The 27572-nt window shown below is 51.5% G+C and overlaps 1 protein-coding gene and 1 long non-coding RNA gene across 11 annotated transcripts in view; one reads left to right on the forward strand and one right to left on the reverse strand.

Moving 5' to 3' along the window:
• Positions 1–11027: 11027 nt before the first annotated feature.
• NR2F2 (nuclear receptor subfamily 2 group F member 2) lies at positions 11028–23239 on the reverse strand. Of its 3 annotated transcripts, none has more exons than XM_037832941.1 (3): positions 22628–23239; positions 14306–14833; positions 11028–11535 (listed from the first exon to the last, which is right to left on the reverse strand). In XM_037832941.1, exons 1-3 carry the CDS (start codon positions 22668–22670, stop codon positions 11261–11263), a joined length of 846 nt encoding a protein of 281 aa, XP_037688869.1. In that variant the 5' UTR covers positions 22671–23239; the 3' UTR covers positions 11028–11260. The 3 variants fall into 3 exon arrangements, with proteins under 3 accessions (XP_037688869.1, XP_037688867.1, XP_037688868.1); XM_037832939.1 differs by lacking the exon at positions 22628–23239 and adding an exon at positions 16434–17805; XM_037832940.1 differs by lacking the exon at positions 22628–23239 and adding an exon at positions 14994–15185 and having other exon boundaries at positions 11059–11535.
• Positions 21604–27572, forward strand: part of LOC119531577 — a 66839-nt gene continuing 60870 nt past the window's right edge. For 6 of the 8 annotated variants that reach the window (XR_005216347.1, XR_005216348.1, XR_005216352.1 and 3 more), the window contains exon 1: positions 21807–22013. This is a non-coding gene — a long non-coding RNA (uncharacterized LOC119531577). Of the gene's footprint in view, positions 21767–21806; positions 22014–27572 lie in introns of those variants that run through there. The other 2 variants (XR_005216346.1, XR_005216349.1) reach the window with 2 other exon arrangements.

Raw genomic sequence — 27572 nt, forward strand, 5'->3', positions numbered from 1 at the left:
CCAACGAAAATGGAAACAAACGAAAAGCAATCAGGACCATAATCAGGTGCAGAGCAAACCTGGAGACGTGGGCACATTTGTTCAACTCCGGAACCCCTCCAGGCTGGCGCATTAAAAGAGGGGGAGGAGCAGGGCCTGGGAAATATCTTCATCTCACTTGCTCCGGACTGTCACCAAAGGCCCCGGATAACCGGGCCTCCGCGAGGCAACCCAAGGGAAAAAGGGATTTTATCCTCAGGAACGTGGCCACTGGGCCAGGGGATTATTGCTTAGCCAGAGAAAACATGCGTAGGATGAGGGGAGGGAATGAGGAACAGACAGAAGTGGAAGAGGACAGACACAGAAACAAACAAAAAAGAAATTCCAGCGGAAAATTTAAAAGTGGAGTGGCTGTGGTTACATGTCACATAAGCTGAGACGTTAAAAAAAAAAAACAAAAAAACCACAGGGATTTTATTAAACAAACAAGCCAACAACCAAACGCACATCAAAAACACATTTGCTCTTGATGTCACAGAGAACGGGGGTTTGAAATGATCGCGGGGTACTGGGTGAGACCCTTCTGGCCTTTACTGCCGTAGTCTCTCTCTCTCTCTCTCTTTCTCTTTCTTTCTCTCTTCACTGCAACGCTGAAGTCCCGGATGAACAAGGGCGCGCACAGGCACCAGGATGACTGTTGGAGGCGAAAGGGTCGTGTTTCCAAGTAGAGACATCAGCAAACCGCAATCTTAGTGACAGTGACAGCGCAAAATTATGTTTAATGTTGCAAGAGGAAAAGGGGAAATATAAAATTAGCGCAGAGAAAATGTTTCCCAGACCTTCGTCACAATTAGGGCAGCGGCACAGGGAATGGGTACAACTGGAGGGGCCCGCAGCGGGGAGGCCGGACCCGGCAGGGCAAATGCACTGGGTTGAGGCCGAGGCTCAGCCCGCCCCTGGAGTCCTCACTCCCCAGAAGGAAAAGGAACGCTTCTGGAGGGAGGTTAATGACACACCGCCCAATCACTTCTCTTACTTCGGAACCTTTGAGATATATATATATATAGAGAGAGATTTTTTTTTTTTTTTTTTTTTTTTTTTTTTTTTTTTTTTTGGAGAAGAAGAGGATGTTCTAGACTCCCCAGCCTGGTGGAGATGACAGGTCGGCGCCCGGCCTGCTCAATCCCAAAGCCACAGGGCTTTTAATTAGTGATGAGGCTGGTGAGGGGGCGGCAGGGCCTGGATGGCGCAGAAGGAAGTGGGGGTGGGGGTGGGTAGGGATGTGTGCGCAGCCCCAGACCCCTCCCCTCTCCCCGCGGGAGCTTCTGGGGCTGTAGGGAGAAGATGCTGAGTGGGAGTAAGAATTATTTAATGAATTAGCAAGCCTCTCTTTGGAGCTGGCTATCAGCCCTGCCTCTGCAGCTCCGGACGTCGGGCGGGACCCCACCGGCTTCCCACGATGTCCCCGGATCTCGATAGGCGCCCCCTCCTCAACGTGGGCCAAGGGCAGGCAGACGGCCGCCGGCCGAATGGGATTGGCCCCAAGAGAACCAGGGAGGTGGGAACGATGGCATTTTCAAGGAGGAAGCAGTTTCTGTTCCATGCGGGAGATTATTTCTTATGCTGCTTATTTAAAGAGACAGAGAGACACGAGAAAGAAAGAGGGAGAAAAATCTCCTTCCTGTTGTGGTTGTAAAGAATATGATTTTCCTTTGCCTAAAACCACCGTATTACTGTGGTTATTAAAGAACACCGTTTCCCTTCTCAGTGTCAGACAAGGGGAAGGAAGGATGAGAAAGAGGACAGGAAAATTCATTTTAAAATTATACAAATTAGGAAAGAATTTCATTTTTAAAAACCTAAACCAGGAGGTAAAGGCAGGAGATAGGAGGCTGCAGTAATTGATGCAGAAAAAAAAAGAAAAGAAAAGAAAACTGGAAAATACACTGATTCTTTAAAGACTAATCCGTGCAGAAGAACAGCAAAAAATAACTTGGAAAAAAATAACTGGGAAAAAAAGCAACTGTCGTTTCCTATATGGTAGTTACACGAAACATGGGAGAAATAACTATAAGATGGGGTTGTAGTTTTTTACTTTGATTTTAGCAACAAGTATCAAAAGATCTAAACTAATTGTCGAGTTCCTTGGCCCTTCTCCAAAGAGCAATATAGATTTAATTGTATGTTGCTTAAAACTCCATTTCTCGAACAGTGTGAAACATGTAATAAAAGCCATAAACCGTATCGGAGATTTTTTTTTCCCTCCACAAACGTAAATACCCAACTGACACTTGGAAATCTTAGCTAATACTTCTAATGGGTTAAAGGAAAAAAAAAAAAAAAAAGGATCTGAGAGGGGTAGCCGTATAATAAAATCTAAATTGTTAATCCATTTAACTCATTTAAAAAGAAGTTGCGGTGGTGGGTGGGGTGTTTACAGTGGAGGGGTCCGGATGGGGAGACCCCAGATCAGACTTGATTCAAACGCGGTGCATCTACAGGCACACTTCCCCCTAAGGAAAGCAATTTCTGTCCTTCAAAAGGCACCAGAAATGTCTCCACCCGGGAAAACGTAGGAAAGTTGCAGCCGGACTGCCTGGCCCGGGCTCTCTCTCGCCAAGAGACGGGAAATCCACTCCGCGCGGTCGCTCACTCCAGCTTCAGCCCGGCTTCCCCTAGGGGCGGCTAGAGGCGCGGCGAGAGCGCTCTGAAGCAGCGCAGCGAAATCCCCCCTCCTCCCCTTCCAGGCAGCCGCCCCCCTATTGTCCTCGGTTATCCCTGACCCGGAGCGGCCGTTGGCGTCTAAAACCGGCCGCGGCGCCCCGTCGGCCCCGGACACCGAGGAGAGGGAAGACTAGTCTCAACCACGCCTGCGATTTGGTCTCGGATCAGCCGCTGCCGCCAAGTTCGCGGCCGCCATCGAGCTGGCGGCTGCGGGCGTCGCGGGCCGTGCCCTGGCGTGGCCATGCGGGCCCGCTGCAGGCGGAGATCTGTAAAAATCCACGTGAGCCGCCCCCTCCTCCCGCTGCCCGCGGCCCCTGACACGGCAGCATTGAAGCCGGCCCGGAGGTCCCCGAGGTCTCCGAGTGTGACAGTACTCAGCATAGCGGGTAGATGGCACAATTTTCTAACATTTAGAGAGAGGAACCCACGCTGGGAGCAATAAGTCCATTTAAAAGCCCTTTATTTAAAAGGAACAAAGATAACTGACAAGCGAAGTACAGAGACATCTCAATGAAATTTCCAAAGAAGAAAGAGAAATCAGAGGCCAAAGCAAAAGCGAACTGGGCTTGATGGAACAGGCCAGCACTTCTCTCCCCCTCGAAAAGAGAGAAAGATAAAAGACAAAAAGAAAGAGGTGGTGGCCACTGGGGCTGTATGTTAATGATCACAGTCTAAAACTAAATTCTAAAAACCCACATGCCACAATAACTTGAAAATGGCCGGGTGGGCTCGGCAGGGCAGGTGGGGGAGAAGCCCCATCTGTTTAGGGGAAGAGAATTGGAGGTTTTGTCCCCGCCTTGGAAGCTTCTCCTCAACTTCCGAGAACAGCCGCCTCTGCTCTGACTGTATGCCTGGAGAGAAGGCATACAGGGCACCGGCCTTGGGCACCCTAGAACCCCTCCAAGGTCCTGGGGGCCGGGGTTTCTGTCCTCGAGACCCGTTCCCTAGGATAGTGCCCAGGGCTGGGAGCAGGCCCAGCCACCCCTGAGATGTGGTCAAAGTCAGGACCCTCAAGCGCCCACTCACAGCCCAGGGAAGAATTGCTACTAAGGGGGGCGTGAGGGCGCCTGCTAATGCCTCGCAGCAAGGCCAAGACACCTTGGGCTTCATGGCCATGCTCTGGCATTGCCACGACCCGTTCCCGATCTCCAAACCTACATGCCAGGTTCCCCAAGCCGGCCAAGAGAGGAGACCCGCAGGCCCAGAGAAGGGGGCACAGGGAGGGGGTGAGAGGCCAAGAGAAGGGCAAGGCCACCCCCTTGGGTATCCCCAATCCGGGGCTGGCCCTGGGCGACCCTAGCCCGCCGGGCTCCGCGGCGGGAAGGGGCGCGGCGGCTAGCGCCTGCGGGGGGTCAACTGATTGTATTTGGGTGGGTGCTCAGCGACATATTTGCTGAGTAAACCTCTCTCGCTGTGCTGAAGGCGAATCCCCGTTGATAAATACATCATTACCGTTCGGATTCAGGGAGGCAGCCGCGCCACTAAATTCATCTTACATTTGTAGCGCTTTAATAGACATTTATTAAATGCTTTTAGAGAGAGGCATGGGGCGCGTGATTACATCCTAGTTATAGACAGAACATAAAGACCCGCGTTAACACCCATTTGCAGGAAGGAATGAAGAGGTGGGGAGGGGGTGGCAAGGCGGAGGGCTGAAGCCAGGAGAGGAGAGGAAAGATGGGGTGGGTGGGGGCACAGAGCCTGGGCGTTATTAGACAAGGTTGCCTGGAGGAGACCCAGGCACCAGCCGCGACAAGCCGCGGGCTGCCGAACGGAGAAGTTCCGGCTACCGTCGCAGTTCCTGGGCCTCCCGGTTCCTTGTCCTAACCCCTCCCATCCCCCCCCACCCCCGCCCTGGAGGTTAGTATATTCTAGGCCAGGGCGCAAGGGATGCCCACGCTGGCTCTGCCGACCCCTTTTCCATCCCTACCCCCAAACATCACTTTTTCTTTACTTTATTCCAGGCCTCTCCAACTGCGACCCTTTGGAGCAGCCAAACTAGAGAAAAAGGAGAGGGAGCCCCGCACTCCAGGTTCTAAGAGCCCCTTTAAAGCATCCTCTCCATCCGTCTTCCCTCCCCCAAACAGAGCTGGGCCAGGCCTAGCATAGCACAAAGCGGACGCCGTGGCCACAGGGCCGAGAAGCCCCACTCAGTCTGAGGGCTCCTTGGCCTGGCAGCCTCTGCTGGCCGATCCGTCCTCCGCCCGCGCCTAGAGAGAGCTGCGGCCACCAGCTCGTGTTTGGGGAAGCTGCCCTGGCCTTACCGCCACGCCCCTAGACCTTATCCACAAGGAGCTAGGTCTGCAGGGCCTCCTGGACTTCCAAGGGGGCCTAACGCCTTCCTGAGCGCTCCAGGACCTCGCCTAAAGGCCCAGTGCCCCGGCTTCGCCACCTCCATGCGCGCCCTCGCCGCGCCCTCACTCCCCCAGGACGCAGCCACCGACACTGGCCGGGACAGCAGCGGGCAGGAGTCCGGACCCTCCCTGGCCCTTGGTACCGAACACTTCCACTATCTGAAAGTTGCCATAAGAAAATAAATACAAGTGACATTGTGCTGGGCCAAAGCTCATTAGTTCGTTGTCCAGGCCTAATAAAGGAAGAGAAGCGCAAATTATAGAGTTCAGCTTCAACACACGCTCTGTCACCCGAGATCAGCGTACCGCAAGCCTGATTCCAATTGCTCCCAACTTGCTGCGCAGTTCGCCCCCACCCCATCGCCACCCCCTCCTCGCGAGCAGGAGGTTGGATGGAAAAATATAATTCCAAAGGGGGTAATGATCAAGCTTTTCCTCTCGGAAGCCTGCGCCACCTCATTTCCCATCAGTAATCCCAATAAAATTAACGTCGTGGCTGCAATTGAAAAGAGGAGGGCCCGCGACACTCCTGAAATAACACACTCTCCCCCAGCAAAAGGTAAAAAGCAAAACGGCCCTTTGTTCAGCTAATTAACGAAGGCCCAACTCCGAAAGCAGATGTGTTTGCTTAGCTAATCACAAGCATGTTTCTTTCAAGGAACGTCATTTCGAGGGGGCCGCTGGGGGGATGGGAAAGGGGGACACCGCCCCCACTCCACCCCCACGCCCTCACTGCCACAGGGATCTCACACCCAAGCCAAAGACCCAGAGGCTTGATCCAGGAAGCCCATCTCACACCTTTCTCCCTCGGACCTACACAGGAGAGCCAATAGGCACCTCGGTCCTCGCCCAAATGTCAGGCCTACAAGATGCGAGGAAATAAAAAAATAAATAAACAAAAGTTTTCATGACCCAGTTGCCATATTAAATGAGTCAGTTTTAATATTCATTTTGAATAGGACGGCAACTTATATAACTGCGTTATCAGAAGGACGGTAAGATTTACAACTCCAAGAGTCAGCTTTGAGCCTTAATGACAATGGATGTTAAGGGGAGGAAATCTGTTTTCTATTAAAGGGGATGAGAGCCCAGTCCCCATTTTCGGGCATTTACAGATGCGTCCAGGCAGGCGTATACCAAACCCCTTTGTGTGTCCCTATGAAAAAGCTTCTCCCTTTCCCCTTTGACTATGAAACAGCTTCTGTTTGCTGGGTTGGCACCTTGCTCAGCTTTTTAGCGTGAGCTTGGGAAACAGGGAAAAAGGAGAGAAGAGAAACGAGATAGAAGTAGGGATGGAAGTGTGGTGGGGGGGCGGTTCTCAGCCCTGGGGTTCATGCAGCAAACCTATTTCCCCGTCTTTCTTTGCCATACAAAAGATGGCTTTCCCCTAAAACCAACACAGTAAGCAAACTTTAAAAAACTGGGGTCCTATTACAAACCAACGCCCAGCACTAACTGCTTTAAAATTACTGCATAATTAGATTTAGTTGAATTTCACCATTAATTAGGCAGCCGCACTGCAGGGAGCCTTTGAAATCTGAGAAAATGGGAAAAAATCATCTGAAGCACGTTTTTTAAAACCCAACTTCAATAAATCTTGACGAGGCCTGGAATTCACCGAATACCTAGTTCCCCTCGCAGGCGGCTGAAGGACAGGGGTCTCAGGCCAGGGTTGAGGCTGGAATTGGACGCAGGGGAATGGGGGGTTCCCCGGTCGGCCAAGAACCCGACCCCGGCTGGATCCACTGTCCCTGGAGAGAACCTCCGAAGACCCCTCTCTGGGAGGCCGGGTCTGTCTCCTGGCCGCCCTCGCCCAGCTCTCAAACATAGGAAAAAGGAGATCCCTGGCTGCAGGCGTGCTCCTGCCAGGGGCGCCGTCCACGCAGGCTCATACACTTCGGGGGCCTGCGACCACCAGCCCAGAAAGCGCCACCCGCCCCTCCACACCCCAGCCTCCCAGTCAGCCCTCAGCTAGGAAAGCCACCTTTCCTATAACTTGGACATGCAAGCAGCAAGATCTGCCCGCGTCCGGCGGGGTTCGCAGCCTGGTCCCCACCCCCCAGCTCGGCCCCGGCCCGCGCAAACCCAGGCGCAGCCCCTGCACTAATGAGCGCGAGAGCTGACCGAGGGCTGTAAAGACTCGCCATCCCCCTCCCCCTAGACTAGGCAAACATTAGTAAGATCGTCTGCGGGGAGAGACTTTGTAATTTTTTAATTTGATTCTTGGAGGGAGGGGAGACATGAATTCAAGTCTTCTGGATATGGGGAGGGGTGGTGTCAGACAGAGGGGAACACTGCATTACCCATCTTTTCCCTAGGAATTCTTCTAATTACAGAAAAATCGAGGACAACATTCATTTGGCAGCTGAGTTTAAAAGAGGGTTTTCGGCCTGCAAACCGAATGGCCTTTAGCCTCCCCCCCCCCCCCCGCCTTTTCTTTTCTTTTTTGGTAACCAATGTGTTTTCTATTACCCGGCCTTGCAGTGCCTGGCAGCCCGGCGCTCGCGGTGCAATGGGAGACGCCATATTGGCTCAGCTCATAGGACCAAGTCAAAAGCGAGCTTCGAGGCAGAGTTTCACACGCTCCAGCTCCCCATGACCGCCCCCCGCCCCCGCCTGTCGCCGCTTAAAGCACATCCCAGGAGTGCAGCTCCGCGCACCCGGCACCCCGGACTTTCCAGGGGGCGCTGGCGGAATTCCGCCGCACGTAACTGGGGGGCGGGAGTGGCGGGGGGCAGGCACTTCCCAGCAGCCGCTGCCAACTCCAGGCCCCCGGCCCCGCGGCCCGCCGGAGGCTAACCCATCCGTCTCGGCGAAACCAGCCCCGGACGTCGCCCGCTAACTCTGCGGCCCAGGGAAGGCTGCCGGGGAAAGGCCGAGGCAGGGCGACCGCGAGCCGAGCGAAGCGGCTTGAATCCCACCCCCGGCTCTCAGTCTTCCCCCAGGTTTGTTTGAAAGTGGCGAGAAGCAGCGATCGCCTCTCGCTCGCTCTCGCTCTCTCTCCTCGGACTATTGTTGCCTTTCGCCTCTAACTGGGTTCTCTCACACCCCCGAGCGCCAAGAGGAGGAGGGGGAGTGGGGTTGGGAAAAGAAATAAAGCGAGCTCTGATCAGACGGAAAGGAAAAAAAAAAAAAAAAAAAAAAAAAACCCAGCAAGGAAAAAGAGACACTTAAAGGGAAAGAGTCGCCATGTTTAGCAGCTTTTTTAAAAGATCTCGTCAATTTCACACAGAACGCACTCGCTGGGTCCCAGCCCTCCTCTTTTGTCCAATTCAGTCGCAGCAAAGATCTTTTGTTCTAACTCAGCGTGAAAAGAAAAACTTTCTTTAAATGCAATAAACTTAAACCGAACTCAAGACTCTAAACAGATCCTCCTCCGGCCACTCTAAACATATACAAGGGGTTTTGTTTTAACCTTTTGAAAAAATTTTGGGTCCTGTTGTTCTGCCTCGCAGCCTCCAAACTCATTGCTAAAAACTTCGAGAGAGTGAGCGAGATTCCCAATGTCTAGAACACATGCTTAAAGCATAATAAAACAGGGAGTGTCTTTTGCTTTGAAAATCATAAATTATAATTTAATGCCAATAATAATTTACAACAAATGGCTGTTTACAATAAACTAACACAAAACAAACAAGGTAAAGGGCCTGTGTTTTACTTATTAGAGAAACTTCACACACTCACATGGATAGCACTTGCAAGAGGTGAAAATAAACAACAACCGACAACATCTCGATCTAAAGGTCAGCGATACTCTGCCGCAGGAACATACTTATATTTATATATGTATATATCTACAGAAAGAAGCTGAGGGTCAGATGGAAAACTGCTCAAATGCACAGACAGATTTTTGTGGTCTACGCGTATTGACTGGAACTGAGTATCAAAGTTTAATACACTTTACAGAATGATCCTTTTTCTTTCAACTCCCTCACCACCACCCCCTTCTAAAAATGAAACCACAACACGGGTAGTTATTGGAGAGGGGGGTTGCTGAAAAGCCTCAGTAAGAACAAAATTGCAAGCTCCCACGCACTGAGCTTCCTCCAAACCAGGAAAAAAGAAAGGGGGGAAAAAAACCTCCAAAAACAAAATAGTTACTACTTAAAATCAGTGCACCCTGCAAATTTTCCCTCTCTCTCCTCCCTCCCTCCCTTCCTTCTTTCCTTCCTTCCTTCCATCTTTCCTTCCTTCCTCTCTTTTCCTTCTTTTTCTTAGTTTGGATTCTAAGGACACAGGATCCCAAGAGTAGTACAGATTGTATCTACACAATCTGAAATGTCAAAGTGTCGATGTGTTTTTATATACATAACGCCAATGGAAGAAGATTTCCCTGACCCGTGGTCATACTCTCACAGACTGAGGATAAAAGGGGGAGGGGAGAGGCAGCCAACTGCAAGTTCTCACATATACATTAGAAACAGACCCTTCAGCGCTATTAGATATATCGCTGGGTTTGAAATCCTCTCAACAGCCACACTAGATGAGAACCACAGAATATTTTAAAAACCACACCTACTTAAGGAAAAACTCATTGCAAACAACTGCCCTCTATTTACAATACTGATTAGCGTGCTTGAACCATCTTCTGCGTTAACTGTCAGAAATGTACAAAAGAGTATTTTTTTATCATAAAATAGATACTGATCTCAAGATTTCTAATACTTCTCACAATACCTTCCCTAAGCAGGCACTTAAGTGTGGCAAATATAAGGGCCGTTTTTTTCTTGGAAAATCCATTTTTAATTAAAAGGAGGATTAGGTGAATGGGGGTGGTTTACTATATCAGTATGGCACTTCCTAAACCATAGATAAACCATTAACTTCAGCTCCCTCCCACCAATAAGCACCCAAATTAAACAAGCAAATACACTAGTCCACCTTTGAACAAACTGGCTGAAGAGAGTAAACAAATGGAGCCCCTGGCTGGGCTCAGTGAGAACTCACAGGGGTCTTCTCGATGGAAAGACAGTGAGTGGGGACAGCCAAACAGGTTTCAGATATCAAATAATATTTTAATTTCTGAATACTTTCAATTTTCCTTGGAATATAACACACAAAGACTCGACCAAACAGTTCAGTTATTATAACTTTTACAGTATACAGAAATGTTGCACTTAAAAAAAAAAACCTTCAGTTTTTTAAAAACACAAACTGTAAACTCTAAGATACTGAATCAATCACGTTACCTATAAGTGCCAACAGTGTTATTTTGTCATGCTGATTTCAATGGTATTTTTTAAAAAGGGAAGATATCAACAATTATAATACAAAGGGTTTGCAAATATACAAACAGATATAGGATTCTCATAACAATTCAAGAACTAAGCGGGACCCAATTCAAATTACAAAAGTTCACTTTTTATTCAAAACCTCAGCATGTGTCTTGGACACATTCCTTGGCTGCCAATAAATTCCACAGTTCATTCTCTTTCTTAAAATATTTTTAAAAAGCTAGGTTTGTTGTGGTGTCTTTTTTGGGGGGAGGCGGGGTAGGGGAAGTTAAGTGTTGTATGTGGTTCCTCCTGTTCTCTAATTAGAGTGCTCAATTTCACCTAAAATTTTTGGTCACCACTTGTAAGTGCGTTTCCATCACCTTTGAGTTGCCTTTTAAAGTTTTATGTCTTCCTATGATATTTTCATGGACTCAGTTTTAATTCTTGCAGAACATATATTTTAAGGATACACAGTTTTTAAGAAGCCAAGATTATATCAAAACTTATTATAGAACCACAGAATAAACTGGTTTGGAACCAGGAAAGTACAAAAAAGAACAGCTAGAGGTACATAGACACAGGACAATTAATAATTTGGTAAAAAAAAAAGACTTACTTTCTCCATTCTGCTAATTTTCTCCCAATCTCCGTAAATGCACTTTTAGCAATATTTTTCAAAAATTTACCAAAAAAAAGAAAAAGACTAATTTCCTTTTTATACAAAAATGATAAGTAGCAAGTTGTTCTGACCAACACAGGAGTCTTTTTTTTTTAAATGCATTCTGTAAAAGTTCATTTGACAGTCTTTTTTTTTTTTTTTTTTTTTGAAATTCACAGTCCATTAAATTCTTCCCCTCTCTTCTTTTAGCAAACTTGTAACATCCTTTTTATATCCTTTCTTAACAGAAGGAATTTAAGCAAACAAACCAGTCTTTTGCCTTTTCTTTCTCTCTGCTTCACTCCCCCTTCTTATTTTGATTTATTTATTTATTGAATTGCCATATACGGCCAGTTAAAACTGCTGCCGGACAGTAACATATCCCGGATGAGGGTTTCGATGGGGGTTTTACCTACCAAACGGACGAAAAACAATTGCTCTATGACTGAGGAGGAGACGGTGCGGAGGGAAGGGAGGCGAAGCAAAAGCTTTCCGAATCGCGTTGGCTGGTTGGGGTACTGGCTCCTAACGTATTCTTCCAAAGCACACTGGGACTTTTCCTGCAAGCTTTCCACATGGGCTACATCAGAGAGACCACAGGCATCTGGAAGAAAGTTTAAAAAAAAAAAAAAAGAAGAAGAGTTCCGTCATTAGATTAAGAGGTTTGAAATGGATCACATGAAGTGTGTGCAAAATGCTCTGTCCAACTGCCCCAACCAGAGTTGCAACAAATGCCTATGCATTGGAAACTTGGGGGGTTGGGGGGGGGGTTGGAAAGACCATGAGATGATCCTGGGACGCCTGCCCCAGTTCACAGCTCCGTGTGAAACACAGCTGAGTGTGCTGCAGGCTTTCACTGCCTCAGTCCTCAGGCTGGGTCACTGGGAGGTCCAAGCAAATGTGCATTGGGTGAATCTGGCCCAAGTCAGTAAACAGACAGACAAACGGATGAAACCCAAACTGCCAGAGCTCCTCCCCCTCCTCCTCTGTAAATAATAGTTTGGCTGATAATTATATAGTGGGGTGGGGGTGGGGGAACAACAACCTGGCCCAGCCCAGAGTAATGGCGTTCATGACCCAGCCTCAGATTCTCCCCCAAAGAGGGCGACTCATTTTTCTCCAGGCTTTGAAACTGATTTAAGTGGCCCTTTAAAACTGATCTTGTCAGTTTAGCCTATTGAAGGGCGGCCATGCAAACTGTGATCTCTCTGTTCATTTGAGCTGTTTCTTTTCCCTTTTCTTCTCTCTCTCTCTTTCTTCCACTCCCTCTGTTATTATTATTATTTTTTAAACCCAGATCCCTCCAAGAAGCAACCTCCCCATCCCTGTTATCTGCAGGAAAATACTTTTCTTTTTCTTATTTGTGAAAATACAATAAGTGCCTTTGAAATGAGAGGCTTCTCAGCAAAGGCGGTGCAGGTTGTGACCTGACCTTTTGGGGCTCCCCAGACAAGACTGGGGACTAACACATGCATATTGTGAATCATTAAAACAGAGATTCGAAAACAGCCACTGCCACCTCTACCACAAGAACCAGGGCACACATGCAACCTTCTCTCTGTGTGTGTGTGTGTCTAGGACTTACTGCTGGTCTACGGAAAGGCATAGGTGTCTGTGGTCAGGAATTTTTAAGTCTGTTGCACAAGTCTCCTTCCCTCCGCATTGGTACTGCATGCCTCCCCCTGAATCAGATAACAGGAGCCTTTATCTCTTTGTGAGACGATTTGCATTCTCCACTCAGCCCTCCACATTTTTGCAAATAGTAATAAATTAAACTGTTACGACAGTATCAGGCAGTTTTTTCCTTGGAAGACCAAGGGAAAGGCTAAGAGCTAACAATGATAGCAAGAAATTAACAACCACCCCATGGTCTGAGAAGTCTCAGGTTGAGGGTGGCCGGGGGTAGCAAGTCGCCAGTGTGTACAATTGCATCAGGCAAACACCCTACATATGACAGGCCCCTTCCCCAGGAAAAACAAAAAATTCATATCCAAGCCTCTGCATACAGCTCTTACCTGCCCAGACACTGCCTTCTAATTGATTACTTTAGGACTCTGTAAGGCAGAATTTGAGATGGCTGGGTGGTGGTAGTAGTGGTGGTAGATTTTAGGTAAAAAGCAGCAATAAAAAAGATAGCTGCTTGAGGACTCAGAATCTGGAATAGATTCAGCTAAAGACTTGGTTCCCCAGACTCCCTTCAGACAATGAGGAAGAGAGAGTGAACTCCCTTTTTGTTTCCCACATACACTACACATCCTTCCTAGTTTACTGATTATGAGCTTAAAAAACTGCAGTGAGGTTCCAAGCCCTGCCAACATCCAGATGTTTGTCATTCTTAATCAGGAACCCCTTTCCCCTCTCAGCTGTGACAAAGGGATCAGCTGACAACTTAGTACAAGAATGTGGAGGGGGTGACTTCCACCCACCTGGGCTGAGCTGAACTCAGCCTAGAGGCAGCCAAGAGGCTCAGGTGTGGCCTGGATTGGAAAGCCAGACACCTCCAAAAATCATTTGGCCTCAAGAGTTAATTAATATCAGATCTATTACTCACACAGGTTAAACTACATGCAAACTAATTAGATTTCACAATCGAGTCAATGATGGTTTTATAACTCGGGCAACATTTATATCCAAACCAAGCTGGAATATACTTTGGGTTGCTTGAAAATGCCTTATGTGTTTGCCTGGGCAGGGAAAGCAAGAGGTCAGAGTCTTCAACTCCCTGCAGACATTCTAAAGAATTACCATGGTCTCCTTCCTCCTCTTGCCCCTTCCAGATAGTCCCTGCCCCTCTTTTGGCAGCCTGCATTATTTTAATAGCAATAAGATTTTGAAAATTGGTGCCCACCGATTGGATATGCCTGGAGCACCAACTCTTACTGAGTTAACAGGCAAACTTTTCCCCTGCAGGGAAGATGCTAGTGCTGCTCCAGTGCCCAGGAGCATCTATTAGAGGCCCAGTCAGGGTGCCAGAGAGAGCCAGGGGGTGGAGGAGATTCCTGTACCCAGCAGGCTTACAAGGCCTGGAGTGAGAGAGGGGAGCAGGAGAAGGCAGCCCAGGCTTGGCACTGCAGGAGGGAAACAGGCCGGAGAGGGTTCCCCATGGCCCATGTTTGGGGTCTCTGTTTGAAGCACCCTCCCTGCAGCTCAGCCTTTCTCTCCGCTGCCCAGGACAGGCCTACTGGGTCCCAGCAGCTGTCCAACTTTACACTTCAAGTTCCACTCAACAGTTTGTCCTTTTAAGGGGGAGGTTGGGCTGGCCCTGGGGATTCCCAAGTTTCCTGGCCCCTGAGTGAAGGTTGGGAGCCCTTGGGCAGGTAGACATGGTCTGGCCTCAGGCTATCCCAGCCTGAGAGAGCAGGGCTTCTTCCTACCTGAGGTGAACAGGACTATGGCCTTGAGGCAGCTGTACTCAGCCGAGTCGACGTGCAGCGCCTTGAGCTTCTCCACTTGCTCTTGGAAGATCCGTATGTGGTCCATAAAGGCGACCACCCGGTCGGCGGACATGGGCGAGGCGTGCAGGCCGGCAGCGGCCAGGAGCGGGGCGACGTGGAGGGGCATGGAGCACTGCGCCGCGTTCAGCACGAACAGCTCGCTCCAGGTGAGGCGAAGCAGGGCCACCTGGTCAGTGATCTGCAGGTCGGGGAAGAAGGGGATGTTCCGGGCCCACTCGACGGCGCTGAAGAGCATCCGCGCAGCCAGTTCGCAAATGTTCTCGATGCCCATGATGTTGTTGGGCTGCATGCACTGGCTGCCGAAGCGCGACGTGGGGTAGGGCTCGGCGCGCAGTAGCAGGGAAATATATCCGGACAGGTACGAGTGGCAGTTGAGGGGGTCCCCGTTGGTCAGCGCGAACTGCCCGTGGGTCGGCTGGGTGGGCGGCATCCTGCCCCTCTGCACCGCTGCGGGGAGGAAAGGAGATACTCTGCAGTTAACGACCAGCCAAGGCGCCGGCTCAGCCGGCGGTGGTCTGCCCCAGCCCGACCCCCACCTGCCCCAGGCCCAGCGCCGCGCAGGAGCCAGGCGGGCCTGCCCGCTCGCCAGCGCGCCGGGACCACAGACCTGGGAGAGTCACCGGGCGTCCCGATCCACTGCTCTCAAACCACCACCCAGGCAGGCCCTGGCGGCCTGAGTTGCACACTCGCCTCTGAGGCCCGCTCGGGACTGGGCTACCGAGGACCCAGCATTGGCCACTTGGCCTCGGGGTCCCCGCCACTGTGGGCGGAATGTGGCATTCCGGGGGCATTTTTTCTTCTTTACTGCTAAACAGCTGATATTTCTTATTGATTGGAGGGGAGGCAGCGGGAGGGGCTAGTCTGGGGGAAGGGTGAGACGCTTTTGCAAAAGACCCAAGGGTTCACCCCACATGGCCTGTGGCCGCCCTGGCACGACTCTCCTCCAAACCCAGCAGCCCCAACCCCAATCCGCCGGAGAGCCTCCGGCGAGACAGGAGCCGAGAACCGAGGTCTGGCGTCTGCCTGGTCAATGTGCTCCGAGCGAGAGAAGGAAGAAGGCGGAGAGAGAGGCCGGCCGAGGCGAGAGGAGGCCGGGGAGAGGCCGGCCGAGGCGGCCGGCGCCGGCGGAGCCCGGGAAGGGCCCGAAAGGGCCGGGGAAAGCCAGCAAGCCTCGGGCTCCGGCTGGTGTTTCACGCCGGATCGGGAGAGTCGCTCTCGCAGACACACAAAGAAACCCAGGCATTCGCTCGCCCCAACCCCGGAGCCCGCGCCCGGCGCCGAGCGCGCCATTGGCCGAGCACGGCTCGCGGCGCTCGGCGAATTTTATATCACAAAGACCTAAGTCGCGCGGAGCGAAAGCAGCTGCCCAGGCCCCCTGCCCACCCTTCCCCTACTCCCTATCGCGTTCTCCTCCTTTCAAAAGTGAAAGGAAAAAAAGAAAACTGAGGATTTTTTTTTTTTTTTGACACAGAATGTTAATCCACGGAGGGTCACATGAGCACTGCCCGGGCGGCAGCGTTAATACGGCGAAGTGCATAAAATTGCCATTTGTAATTTGAACCTCCTGTACAAAAAGTACAATCTCAGGTTGTTGGTGTTTTCTTTTTTTTTTCTTTTTCTTTTTCTTTTAGAGGGTGGGGGCTGGGGAGAGATGTAGAGAGGAGGGACATATGTTGTACATGCAGGAAAAACAAGAGAGATTGAGAGACAGCGAGAAGTAAACCAGGCTTTAAAAAACAAACACCACCCCATCCCATGCAGAGAAAGGCGAACTCGAGTGAACTCGCGATCAATGCAAAGAAAATGCAAATAGCCCGAGGAGAGAGGAGAGGAGGAAGAGAAATCAGTGGGCCGTGCACGCGCTTTTGGGGTCTGGGTTCCAGTGCAAAACTCGCTTCTAGGATAAAACCCCTTTCGGCTGCAATATGAAGAGAAGAGCTTGGGGCTTCTGGTTCCTTACCCAGAGCAGGCTAGCCAAATGCACCCAAGGCCCCGGGACCCCGGGCGGGGGGTGGGGTGAGGGGGAGGAGAAATGAGAGGCCGATACCTTCCCGTCTCATGCCCACTTTGAGGCACTTTTTGAGGCGGCAGTACTGGCACTGGTTGCGGTGGTGCTGGTCGATGGGACAGTTCCGGTTGGCGCGGCACGTGTAGCTCAGGTTCCTCCGCACGCTGCGCTTGAAGAAGCTCTTGCAGCCCTCGCACGTGAACTGGCCGTAGTGCTTGCCGCTCGACTTGTCCCCGCACACCACGCACTCGATGTGTTGCTGCTGTTGCTGCTTGTCGCTGCCCGGGCCGCCCGGGCCACCCTGGCCGCCCGCCGCCGTCTGGGCCGGCGTGCTGGCCGGGCCCCCTTGGCCCGGCGTCTGTGGTGTGTGCGGGGCGCCGGGCGGCGGGCCGGGCACAGGCGGCGCCTGCGAGGCCTGGCTGCCCTGCGAGCCGGGCACCTCGTCCTGGGGGTCGCGCCACGTGCTGACTACCATTGCCATATCTATGGGGGCCGCGTCCGGACTTCCTGCTCCCCTGGCTGCGGGCGGCGGCGGCTCCCGGGTCTCGGGCTCCGGCGCGCCGCCTTTTGTGTGTGCGAGGGTGCGAGGGCGCGGGAGGGCGCCCCGGGTGGCTCGGGGGCTGGTTGGTTGAGGTTGGTTAGTTTTTCCTTTTTTGTTTTGCTTTTGCAAAGTTTTGTCGATTGCTTGCCTGGCCCGGTGTGTTTGTTTTGTTTGTTTCCCTCGGCTCAGCTTTGTTGGTTTCGGGGGGCTTTCCGCCGGCAGGGGAGGGGAAGGGGACGGGAGAGAGCGAGTGGGAGCAGAGCGTGGAGAGAGAGGGAGGGGAGGGAGAGCTGCAAGTCGATTGTCTGGCTTCAAGACAGAAGTAGGAGGCAAAAAAAAAATCTCTCCAAAGATCTCGCTTGCTCTCACTCTCTCCCTCCCTCTCTCGCTCACTCTCTCGCTCTCAGAGCTAGTGTGCAGCCGAGGAGTTGGCGGAGGAGGAAGAGGAGGAGGAAGAGGAGGAGGAGAGGCGACTGTCCGGGGGCCAAGTCCAGGGCAGCCCACAGTCAGCCATTCAGGAAAGCCATCGAAATCAGGAGGACTAGGAGAGCGGAGGCGCCGGGCGCGGACGCGCCCAGGGAGCCGGGCAGGCCGGGGCGGAGGCCGGCGGCCCGCGGAGTGGCCGGAGCGCTGCCCGGGTCCGGGGGAATCAGCATGAAAGTGGTCCGCGTCGGGCGCTGCGCAGCGTCGTCCTGGCGCTGGGCCGCCGCTGCCGCCTGCCCCGGGCGTCCGGCGCGCGCCCTGCTCGCTCCAGCCGCCGGTGCCTGCTTTCGCCGGCTGGAGGCCGCTCGCCGCTCCCTGCGGGCCGCCCGGGCCGCCGCCGCCGCCGCTGCCGGAGCCGCCGCCGCCGAAGCCGCCGGGTCGGGCCCGGAGCCGCCGCGTCTAGCGCCGCCGCCGCCGCTGAAGCCGCTGAAGCCGCTGCTGCCGCCGCCGGAGCCGCCGCTGCTGCCGCTGCTGCCACCGCCGCCTCACACACATAGGGAAAGAGTCAACTCGCCGGCGGCGGGGGAGAAATGATAAAAGAGAGAGAGGAGGGCAGATCACCACCTAGAAGCACATCCTTCGTGCGCAGAGGGGGGAGAAAGAGACGGAGAGAGAGAATGAAAGAGGGGAAAAAAGGCAGCTCGGCACCCGGAGAAAGGAGGCAACTCGGGAAGAGGAGGAGGAGGAGAAGAAAACACACACGCGCGCACGCACACACACACCGCGGAGAGAAAAGAACAGAGAATCAAAGTGATCAAATATGCTAAAAAGGGGGGCGCGGGAGGGAATGCGATTTATAGGCGCCGGGGCTGGCAGAAGTGGCTTCTCCGCGTTCAGCTCACTGAGCTCTCTATATAGTGAACTTTGACACGACTGCTGCAACTTAGCGCACGTTGCCATGGCGACGGCGCGCCTTATAAGGCAGCAGCCGGGGTTGGCCTGGCCAGGCGCGCGCGCGCCGCCCCCTCGCCGTCATTGGCCGGAGCGCGGCCGCCCCGCTATGGCGGCCGCGGGCGCAGCCCGGTCCTAGCGCGAGCGGCGTCGCGGCTGCGGCACGGGACGCGCGGGGGGCATGGGGGGTGGGGAGGGGGCGGCCGCCGCCGCTGAAAGGGTGGGGGTGATCCCGCGCCGGCCCCGGGCGCGCGGCCCCCTGCTCGCCCCGCGCCGGGCACCCGAGGTTTCCGCCCCGCGGGGCAGACGAGCGCGGCGCGCACACGCAAACGCTTCTTAAAGGCTCCGCGAGAGGCTTTGGAGGGATTCAGGGACGTCGCCTTTCGCAACTTGGCGATGCCACCGAAACCGCCGCTCGCGCACCACCCGGGACGCTCGGCGCGTGTTTGTACCCGCGATGCCGGAGAAAGAAAAAAAGTTCCCCGATTTCTTTGCAGAGGGGTTAGGGTGGGGGCGGGAAGGGGCCGCGAAGTGAGCTTGTAAGCATTTTACAAACGAAAGATTTGGCCAAATCCGGGTGATAGGATACCCTTTTTTTTCAACATCTCTGATCACTTGCTTGATTTGATTTGGCCGCTCACTTTTTTTTCTTTTCTTTTTTTTTTTCCTTTAAGGTGAAAAAAAAAAAAAGCCACTCAGTGTCTGTCTTTTCCTTGTAGGGTTAACATCTCACAGGTATGTGGCCTGATATTTTAATTGCTCAAATAAAGCATCTCGGACGTTGAGAAGCAGAAGTAGACTTCATCTCATTGTCATGACGCAATTAAAATCAATTTTCCTCAACTTTAGCCTCTCCTGTTGGTTTCAGCCTACACGAAAGCCAACGTCCTGCCACACACCGAGTCCTGGCGAGAGGGAAAAAGACCCTTCTGCCCCACTGAAGGACAGGCGGAGGCAGCCGCCCAGCCTCCCCTGTGCACACCCTCTGTACACACATGTAAGCGCACATGTATCAGATGCATATTTGTCAATGTACACAGACAAAGAATTCAGCGACTATACTTCTAGGTCATAGAACAGTTGAGTAGGGACTTCATTGTTCCTCAAGTTCTTTTTAAGCATTCAAATAGTCATTAAAACACACCCAGGGACTCTGCCCCAAATTGGAAATAATACCAGGGCAACTCACAAAATCCACACACAAGTCACATTCCACCTCAAGAGATTCGCTGCAGTAAGAACAACTTCATAGCCTGGGCCATCGTGCTCAATATGCTAAATCAATTGAAGTTGGGTTTCTGAATTTAGGGTGTTTGGTTTTAAACGTCAAACATCCAGAGGTGTCCCCAGAACACACTAACATACTGTATTCCAACGCAGTAACCTTTCTGTTTGAATATGACCTTTAGTGGATTATGATTAGTCCACATTTATAGAGGAAAATTCTGACTCCATCCTACACACTTTGCACGAAGAAAAACTGTACTGCTAAGCCAACCAGGTTTATGAACAATTGACATATTTTACACAAAAAGACACCAAACTCCTGGAAAACCGAATACATGTAAAGAGTTAATCAGTGACTGCAGAAAAGCATCCTTGATAGCTAAAAAACGGCAAGATTGAAGGTTGTTTTCTTTTTTAAATAAACCATGCATTTAATTGTCATGTGTCAGTTGCACTTTGCATTCACTATCCTTTATACACACAGGCGCATACTAGAGAGGGATGAGGCAAAGATGTGAGCAGATAGGGGCTAGTTTTTAGGGAAGGAAAACACCCTCTTCAAGCCTTATTCCTGAAGGCTCCTTAGCCCTCACCCATTCTCTGCTGAAATCATATATTTCACTAAAGCTGCAGGTGCAGAAGTATTTGAAAGTTGTAAAAAAAAAAAAAAATCCTATAGTGGACACTGAACCATCATAAAAGTGGTGTGTAATGAGATTTCCACAGAGCGAACCAGGCTGAGAATTTCAGGTTGATTAAAGACAAAATACAACTTTCTTTAAAAAAGGACCCTAAGGATGGAAAAGAAATCACTTCAGAGAAGGACACCCCCCCCCCTTCTTTCAACCTTTATGATTTGGGGAATTGACTAGTGCTGCAAATGTCAGTAGATGAGGGGCAAGCTCACATAGATGTGCTGGGGCTGGGGCTGTGAAAAGAAATCTAATGAGCATTCCCATCTCAACTTAGTAGAAGAAGAGAATAATTGATACAGGGAAATCTTAATCTTGTCTCTTGACTGCAGAGACTTCCATAGCAAGACCACCATTTCACAAACATGTGTAGGGACCAATTTGAGGAGCAATAGCTTCCCCAATATACTTAGAGATTTTTGGCAACTGAAGTATGCTCTGATGTTCTTAGATTAAAAATGAAGAATTTTTCCAGCTGTCTCTTACAGAAGTGGAGCCTGCTGGGCACACCACCATAGAACTGTCATGAAGTCAGAGGAGTTTCACGCAATATTTTAGGAGTCATTCAGCTATGGGGATTCTGTTTGAAAGAAAAAAAGAAAAAAAATCAATCTATGAACTATAGTTAATTTTACTGCACCGAAGAAGCGACAGTACTGCAGGCTGAGAAGAACAAGGAGGGGGAAATATTTTTAAATGTCTTCATCTGGGATGCTCATAAGACTTAACTTGAAGACTGTGCTAAGTCTTAAATTATAAATATCATTATGTTGTTACTGTTTTTTAAAAAATATCTAGCCCAGTCTTTCACTACAGATGTAAATTTATTTTAATGAAAGGAATGGTAAGCTTTATTCTGGCAGGAGGAAGTTAGGAAAACATTTGTCTTCATATGAGGGGGAAAAAAACCCACCCAGGAATACGATTTTCTTGCAGAAACTGGCCTGATGGGCTGCAATTCTTTACAGATTAAATCACAATATGAAAACAGACCCCAGCAAATGCAGAGTTTAACTCTGAACTCTGTAGAAACCAGTTACGTCCACCAGGACTCATTGAATTCCTCCTTTCCCTCAATCTAGTCCGTGTGTGTTTTTCTCTTCCACCACACTGGAGCTCCATGAATAGGGAAAGGGGTTTCCATTGTGTCCCTCTGAACTTCCAAGTCAATGCAATTTTTAACCACTGGCTTGTGGTACTTTGAAAATCACCAGGGGCTGTCAGAGTTGGGTCCTCTGAAAAATTTACAGTGCTAAATCAGAGCATATGCTGGGAGGGAAAAAATTGCTTAAGATTGGAGCAAGTACAGTATCTGTCTGCCCCCTAGTGTAAGAGTCCTCGCTGCCTAAAATTCAACTTTAAAAGAAAAAGAGCTCTTAAAGGGAAACGACTTTGGACTCACGTACGCATAGGAGAATGAAACTTCTGTACATTTAAATTTGAATAATTCTTCAGGATTTAAAATTAATTGGCTTGGGCTTGGTTGTACCAGATTAGGATCTCGCCACCTCTGCGTTCCCTGAGTCACTGGCGAAGAGGTGATGATTTTTTTTTTTTTTTTTTTTGAACTGGGTTTATGTGCGTCCCCCTCACCCCCTCCTCTCTTTTTCTTTCTCTGTCTCTGTCGTCTCTCTCTGGCTTTTAAAAAATGAGGAACCGTTCCTTGAACGTTCTGGAAGAGCACAGAATGGCTTCTTTAATCAGTCCCGCCGCGGTTGCAATAGCCAGCAAAAAGGTAAACGGTTGCCTGAAATCCGCATGCCAGCTCCACCACCCCGCCGGATGGTGAGTACCCTTCACGATGCGATTCTCCTTCTAGCTTAACCGAGCTCTCGCGTCCCCGAGCCGCGGCCGAGGGCGCCGGGCAGGGCTGGTCTCCCTCCCTGCCTGGCTGGCTGTCAGTTGCACAAGGTTGCAAAATGAAGCGTACAGGCAAATCGAACAGTAAATTCTGATACTTAGTGCGAGCCCGGCAGCTCTTTTGCTATAAAACCCAGTCGTCTGTTGCTTGGAAAGCCACGTTTATAGGACTGGTTGTTAGTTTGCTCTATCGTAGGAAATGAGTTTGAGGAGACAGGACGAGGAGATGGGAGCTACCGTAGTCTTTACGCTTCGATTTAATCATATTTTGGCAGCTTTGCAATTGTATTTTCCACCTCCTCCCCGCCTCCACCACCTCTCCTAACCACACACATGTAATAAAATATGGCAATGCATTGAAATGACTCGGTCCCCCCTTTCCCCGAACCCCTTAAACCACAGTCCTAGGCATTTCATACACATTAGCAAACCGACCCTTTGAAAAGCCCCAAGTCATCCCCAAACCCCACACAGCACAAGGAGAAAAGTGAGAAAGAAGAGAGAGAGAGAGAGAAAAAAAATACTGTAAGTAAACATACCAAAACCATATTTGCCTTGTTCAAGGTCCCAAACCGCTTGCATCTTCCTTCTAAACTGGAATAACTCTCCTTTAGTTTGGCGGGTGAAATAAACGCTTTGTTGGCCCCCTGAAAAGATGTGTCTTTGATAATTAGAGAGAATCTCCTCCTCGGTGTTTATCTAAGCGATTGTGCAAACTGATAAAAAGTAGGCACTAGCCTGCAGGGAAAAAGAGGAAAGGTGAAGGGAGAGATCTTCCACCTCAAGGAAATGCTTCCCCATGTATTAGGCGCTCAGCCTTGGAAAACCCTGCACAGTAACTTTAGAGAGACAAGGTTTCAGGGAGCTTTGTACATAGCTGCTGAGGAATGCAAGCCTCGCCTTTAAGAAAAAAAAATCCCCAAACCGTAGGTAGGAGATGTCTGGAGTGATCCTTGTCTCTCATCTCATTCCTTAGAAGGAAGAGTGCGTTGTTACACCTTGTTTGGGGCTGGAAAGACGAGACTTTAAAAACACCCGTCCAATTGAAAAAAATCTCCCAACTTAATGAGTTTAGTCGGAGGCTGGAGCAAACGGCTCAGCCTCAGCTGAAAACCGCCAACAACTATAGGCGATATTGCAAAGCAAGACGACCCGAGGCACAGCCAAATTCCACTGTTTGGGGTCGAGAGGGACGGAGGCTAATCCTAAAGCAAGCTGGAAAAAAAAAAAGTGGGAGAGGAGGGGGAAAAAAGCAGCAGCCTCTCAGTCTGGCACACAGGCTCCCCTTGCCCTAGATCAAAGATAGAACTTGAAACAGGAGGGCAAGATTTTTCCTAGGAATCCGTTGGAATCCTCATTTTCTACTTTTAACTCAGATCCCCTCAAGTGATTTTTTTTTTTTCTTTCGCCTGCGGATTCGTGTCCCAGCTTCCGGTCCCCATTCTAGAACTTTCCTAAAGAGGAAACCCATTTCTTGCCTTCAGATAATGAATGCTTAATTCACCCCCTCCCTTCACTCATCACCCAAAAACGAATGAAGGGAGCAGGAATACAGTAACTAATGAAAACTGATCATAAACTATGATGCCCTTTGCAGTTTAATACAATTTTAACTAATGGATTTTTGTTGTTGTTGTTTTGTTTTAAGAGAAGAATAATGGTGAAACACGGATCTTTTATTTTAGGAAACTGTTATGGTAAGATGTATGTCAGACTTGACAAATGGAACTAACGCTCTTCGGCTGCTTCTTGTCCTTGTCTTAAACAGGAATTAAGTTAAACACAGTGCTGAATGTTAATTACATGTTTACTGGCTAATGAAAATTACAAATGGTTTTGCCACCTCAAACAATGATGAAAACTCTGAAGGCACTGTAATTATATACTTTGAAGGAAAGAACTCAGAATATTGATCATAAGAAGTGTAAATCTTTTTTTAACTATTCATTAATACCATAAATATGGGCTACAGAAGTTCCTCCTTGTGGTTTGTCTCATCGGTTATACCCAGTGGATGGATGGAGGGCCGGGGTCCTCTGGGGAGGCGGTGAACTCATTCTCGTAGTGGAAGGAGGCCGCTTGTGTAACCGGTCGGAGCCCCCTCCCTTTCGCCCCGCCCCCTTTAACCCCAGCAGAAGGTCGAGGAATAGTTGAATGGGGGGGGTCGGCTCAGGGCAGGTGAAGGTGATCTCAGCTCGGCCTCACTCCTCCCCTCCCCTGCCCTCCTCTTTCCTCCTCTCCCTCCTCCCTTCCCCGCCAGGTCTGATCGATGACCGCCTGCCCCAGCCTCTGCGCCTACCCGGTAACCCGGCTTTCGGGGTTCCAAATGGGAGACCAGCCAGATCAGGCGACTCACCGCAACCCAGCGAAGCAACCCTGGCAACTTAAACTCCCTCTTTCGGAGGTGGCTGAGGCAGTTCATTGCAAAAGAAGAAAAAAAGTTGGGGGTGGGGGTTGGCTATGGGATAAGTTGACTTGGGCATCTGAACCAGAGCTGGTTTCTCTGGGTTTGAGAGTAGAGATTTTTTTTTTTTTTTTTTTTTTTGGTTGTTTGTTTGTTTTCTTTTAACTTTGGCCAGAGTTGTAGCGTTAGCAGCCACTGCACTCTCGGGGGTCAAAGGTGAGGCTGTGCTAACCCTAAAAGGCTGGCCTGGCCTGGCCTGGCCAGAAGGCCCAGCAGGCAGGGTGGGGGGCGGGGGTTGGAGATTGTCAATCGTAGTGCCTGGCACTTTGGAGGGGGCCGCCTATGAAACCTACACGCGGGGGGCACAGCAGCACCAAGGGCCGGTTTTAAGTGCAATATTGAGGATTTTTTTTTTTAAGTGCCCCAGGCTTGTGGGACTGGAGTCTTCTTTTTCCCTGAAGAATTCCCAAGGCGCTCGTCTTTGTCTTAGAAGGAATGGCGTTTCTGAATGGTGTGAAAGAGACAGAGAGGGTCGCTTCAAATCGATTTTACTTGTCCTTTCTGTCTTTTCGGATCAACGCCCTTCAATGGGCACAGAGGTGCTCTTTCAACCAAAAACTTGTGCTACATTTTCTGCCTGTATTGGTGCTAAATACAATAAGCACTGGGCAGATTTTTTTTTTCTTTGCGCTCCAAAGCAAGAAAGCACCCTAATTAAATTGTTTTATATGGACAGTCAAGACGGACCAATTAAGTATGCATTAGTATAAAGATATAGTCTGTAGATAAGGCGGTTTAGAAAATCATTTGTAGGACAAAGGAGAGGGCGCTAAAGTGGGGAGGGTGCGTAGACCCAGCAAGGTCGCGCACCTTCTCCCTGGGCTCCAGGGGAATTGAGAGGCCAGGGCCCCAGGTGAGACAAGAGCGGGCCGGCTAACAGGTGGGCGGCACTATTGCAAGTTTTTCAGGCCCGCGCCCAAGGCCTAAGGGCGGTGGAGCATCAGGGGCTGGTACGTCCCCTGTGTTTAACTACGACAACACAGTGGTCCGAGGTGGCGGATCCCAGAGGAGGTGGCTAGAGAGTGCGGTGCCCAATTCCAGGCTGAGCCCACTCCAGGGTGTCCCAGGTCTAGGGCGAGGCCCTGCAGTCAGGAAGCAGGGTGCACCCTGGGGTGGCAGGCAGGGTCGGGGGGCACCGATGCTGCCGCGGCCGCAGCCCTCAGGCAGCCGAGATCAGGGACCGGCGGCTCTCTTACAACACCTCCAAGCTAAGCGCTCTTTCGCTTCTAAGGAAAGGGGTGCTTCTCTGGGAAGAAAGTAAAGTTCCCACCCGACGCCACCCCGACGGAGGGGCGTCAAGGACAAGCCGCTGGAGTCGCGGGAAGGCCGAGGGTAGGAGAATGGGCTACGGAGCAGAGTAGTAGCTCCTTACCCAGCGATAGCAGCTCTGGGCATCTCTATCCCCTCTCCGCCCTTCGAGGTGTGTGGAGGTAGGGGCGGGCAGAGACCCTTTCACCCCGAAGGAGACAACTCCCCGAAAGGGGCCTGGGCCTCCCTGCCTGGAGGAGCAAGGCTGTGATAGGTGGTCCCTAGACTGCGGGGGGCGCGAGCGCGGCGCGCTACAGCACCAAGGGCGCATAGGGCGCCCTTGTGGGGAGGGACGAGGGAGAATTAGAGCTTGGGGAAGTGGCTGAATGTCAAAAGTAAAAAGGTTGAAAAGCCAATTTTCCAGGCGCGCTTTCGCCCCCCTTTTGCTGGTTGCAGAGGCCGTAAATCAGCGGCGGGCGGCGAGGACGGGAGGAGGCCCTCCGCGGCTCCGCGCCGCCCCGCCCGGCCAGTGCGCACCTCCCGGTGGGCCCCGAATCGATCCCCAAGCCTAGCTGAGGATGTCACCGCACTAAATATTAACTGATCACACACAAATAGCCGGGGCTCGAACGATTTTCCTCTGTGAGGAGAGCGCAGAGAGAAGGGTAAATCATTTTATTAGTGTGGATAAAGCCCAGAGCACACTCCGGGCTGGAGTGTTTTAAGATGTGTCTTCAACGGGATGAAAAGAGTTAGGGAAATCGATACGGAGTGATTAGAAGCCCCCGGGGTGACGAAGGGGGCCGGGGCTTTCAGGGATTTGGTGATGCTGGGAGGCGGGAGCGACCCTCGAGGGGGGCCCGACCACCGTCAGGGAGCTCCCCGGGCGCAGGCCTCGGTCCTCCCTCCCCGACGGAAGACGCGAGGGCGCAGCAACCCGCAGGGAGCCCGCCGAGGTCCGGCTTCGCAGGGCGGCGCCGGGCGAGGGCTGCGCGGGCCGCCGCGGGGCAGAGGGCTCGGGAGCCACCCGCTCCACCCTGCGACTGGCAGGGGCCCGGCAGCCAGGAGAGGGGATCCCAGGCGCGGCGCGGGGACTCCGGCAGATCCGCCCCCCTCAACAGATCGGGCGGCGACCACCACTCTGCGACTCCCCAGGCAGCCTCCGGGAGTAAAGGCATGGCCCCATCGGGCTGCATTTCTTCCCCTGGCATTTCGGGGGCCCCCTCCAGCCGCGACCCGAAGCACCCTGAAACCTTTCCAAGGATAAATCTCTGCCCTTCATCTCCTTTAATATTTTTAAAGGGGCTTCAGTGGCCCAGCCTGGCTAATGGCCTCTCCCTCCCACCCACCCGGTGTTTAGGGCGGCGGCCGGGTGGTGGAACCCACTCCGGGGCCGTGGGGCGGGCCGGGCGGAATGGATTCCAGGTTCAGGGCTCATGGGCAGGGCGAGAGGAAGACTGAAGAGGAGGAGGAAGCAAGCTCAGGGTGACAGATACTAAGCCCCAGGACGCCTCCGTTTCTCCCCAGGGCGAGAAAAGCTTTGGGGGTGTCAGGCCACACCCCAAAGGTGGAAACCCGTCTGGGGCCCCGACGCTGGGTGCAGGGAGCCCAAAGTGGCGGAGGTGTAAGGGCTGGAGGGGTTTGCTGAGGTTAGCAAGGTTTTGGTGGGTGGGGTGGGGTAGGGTGGGGGGATGTTACTGGGAGGGAGAGGAAAACCTGCTCTCTAAACTCAAGCAGCAAAGTCCTGGCGCGAAAATGGCTTTTCACTTCTC

The sequence above is a fragment of the Choloepus didactylus genome, chromosome 4, assembly GCF_015220235.1.
Source record: "Choloepus didactylus isolate mChoDid1 chromosome 4, mChoDid1.pri, whole genome shotgun sequence".
Classification (NCBI taxonomy): Eukaryota; Metazoa; Chordata; class Mammalia; order Pilosa; family Megalonychidae; genus Choloepus; species Choloepus didactylus.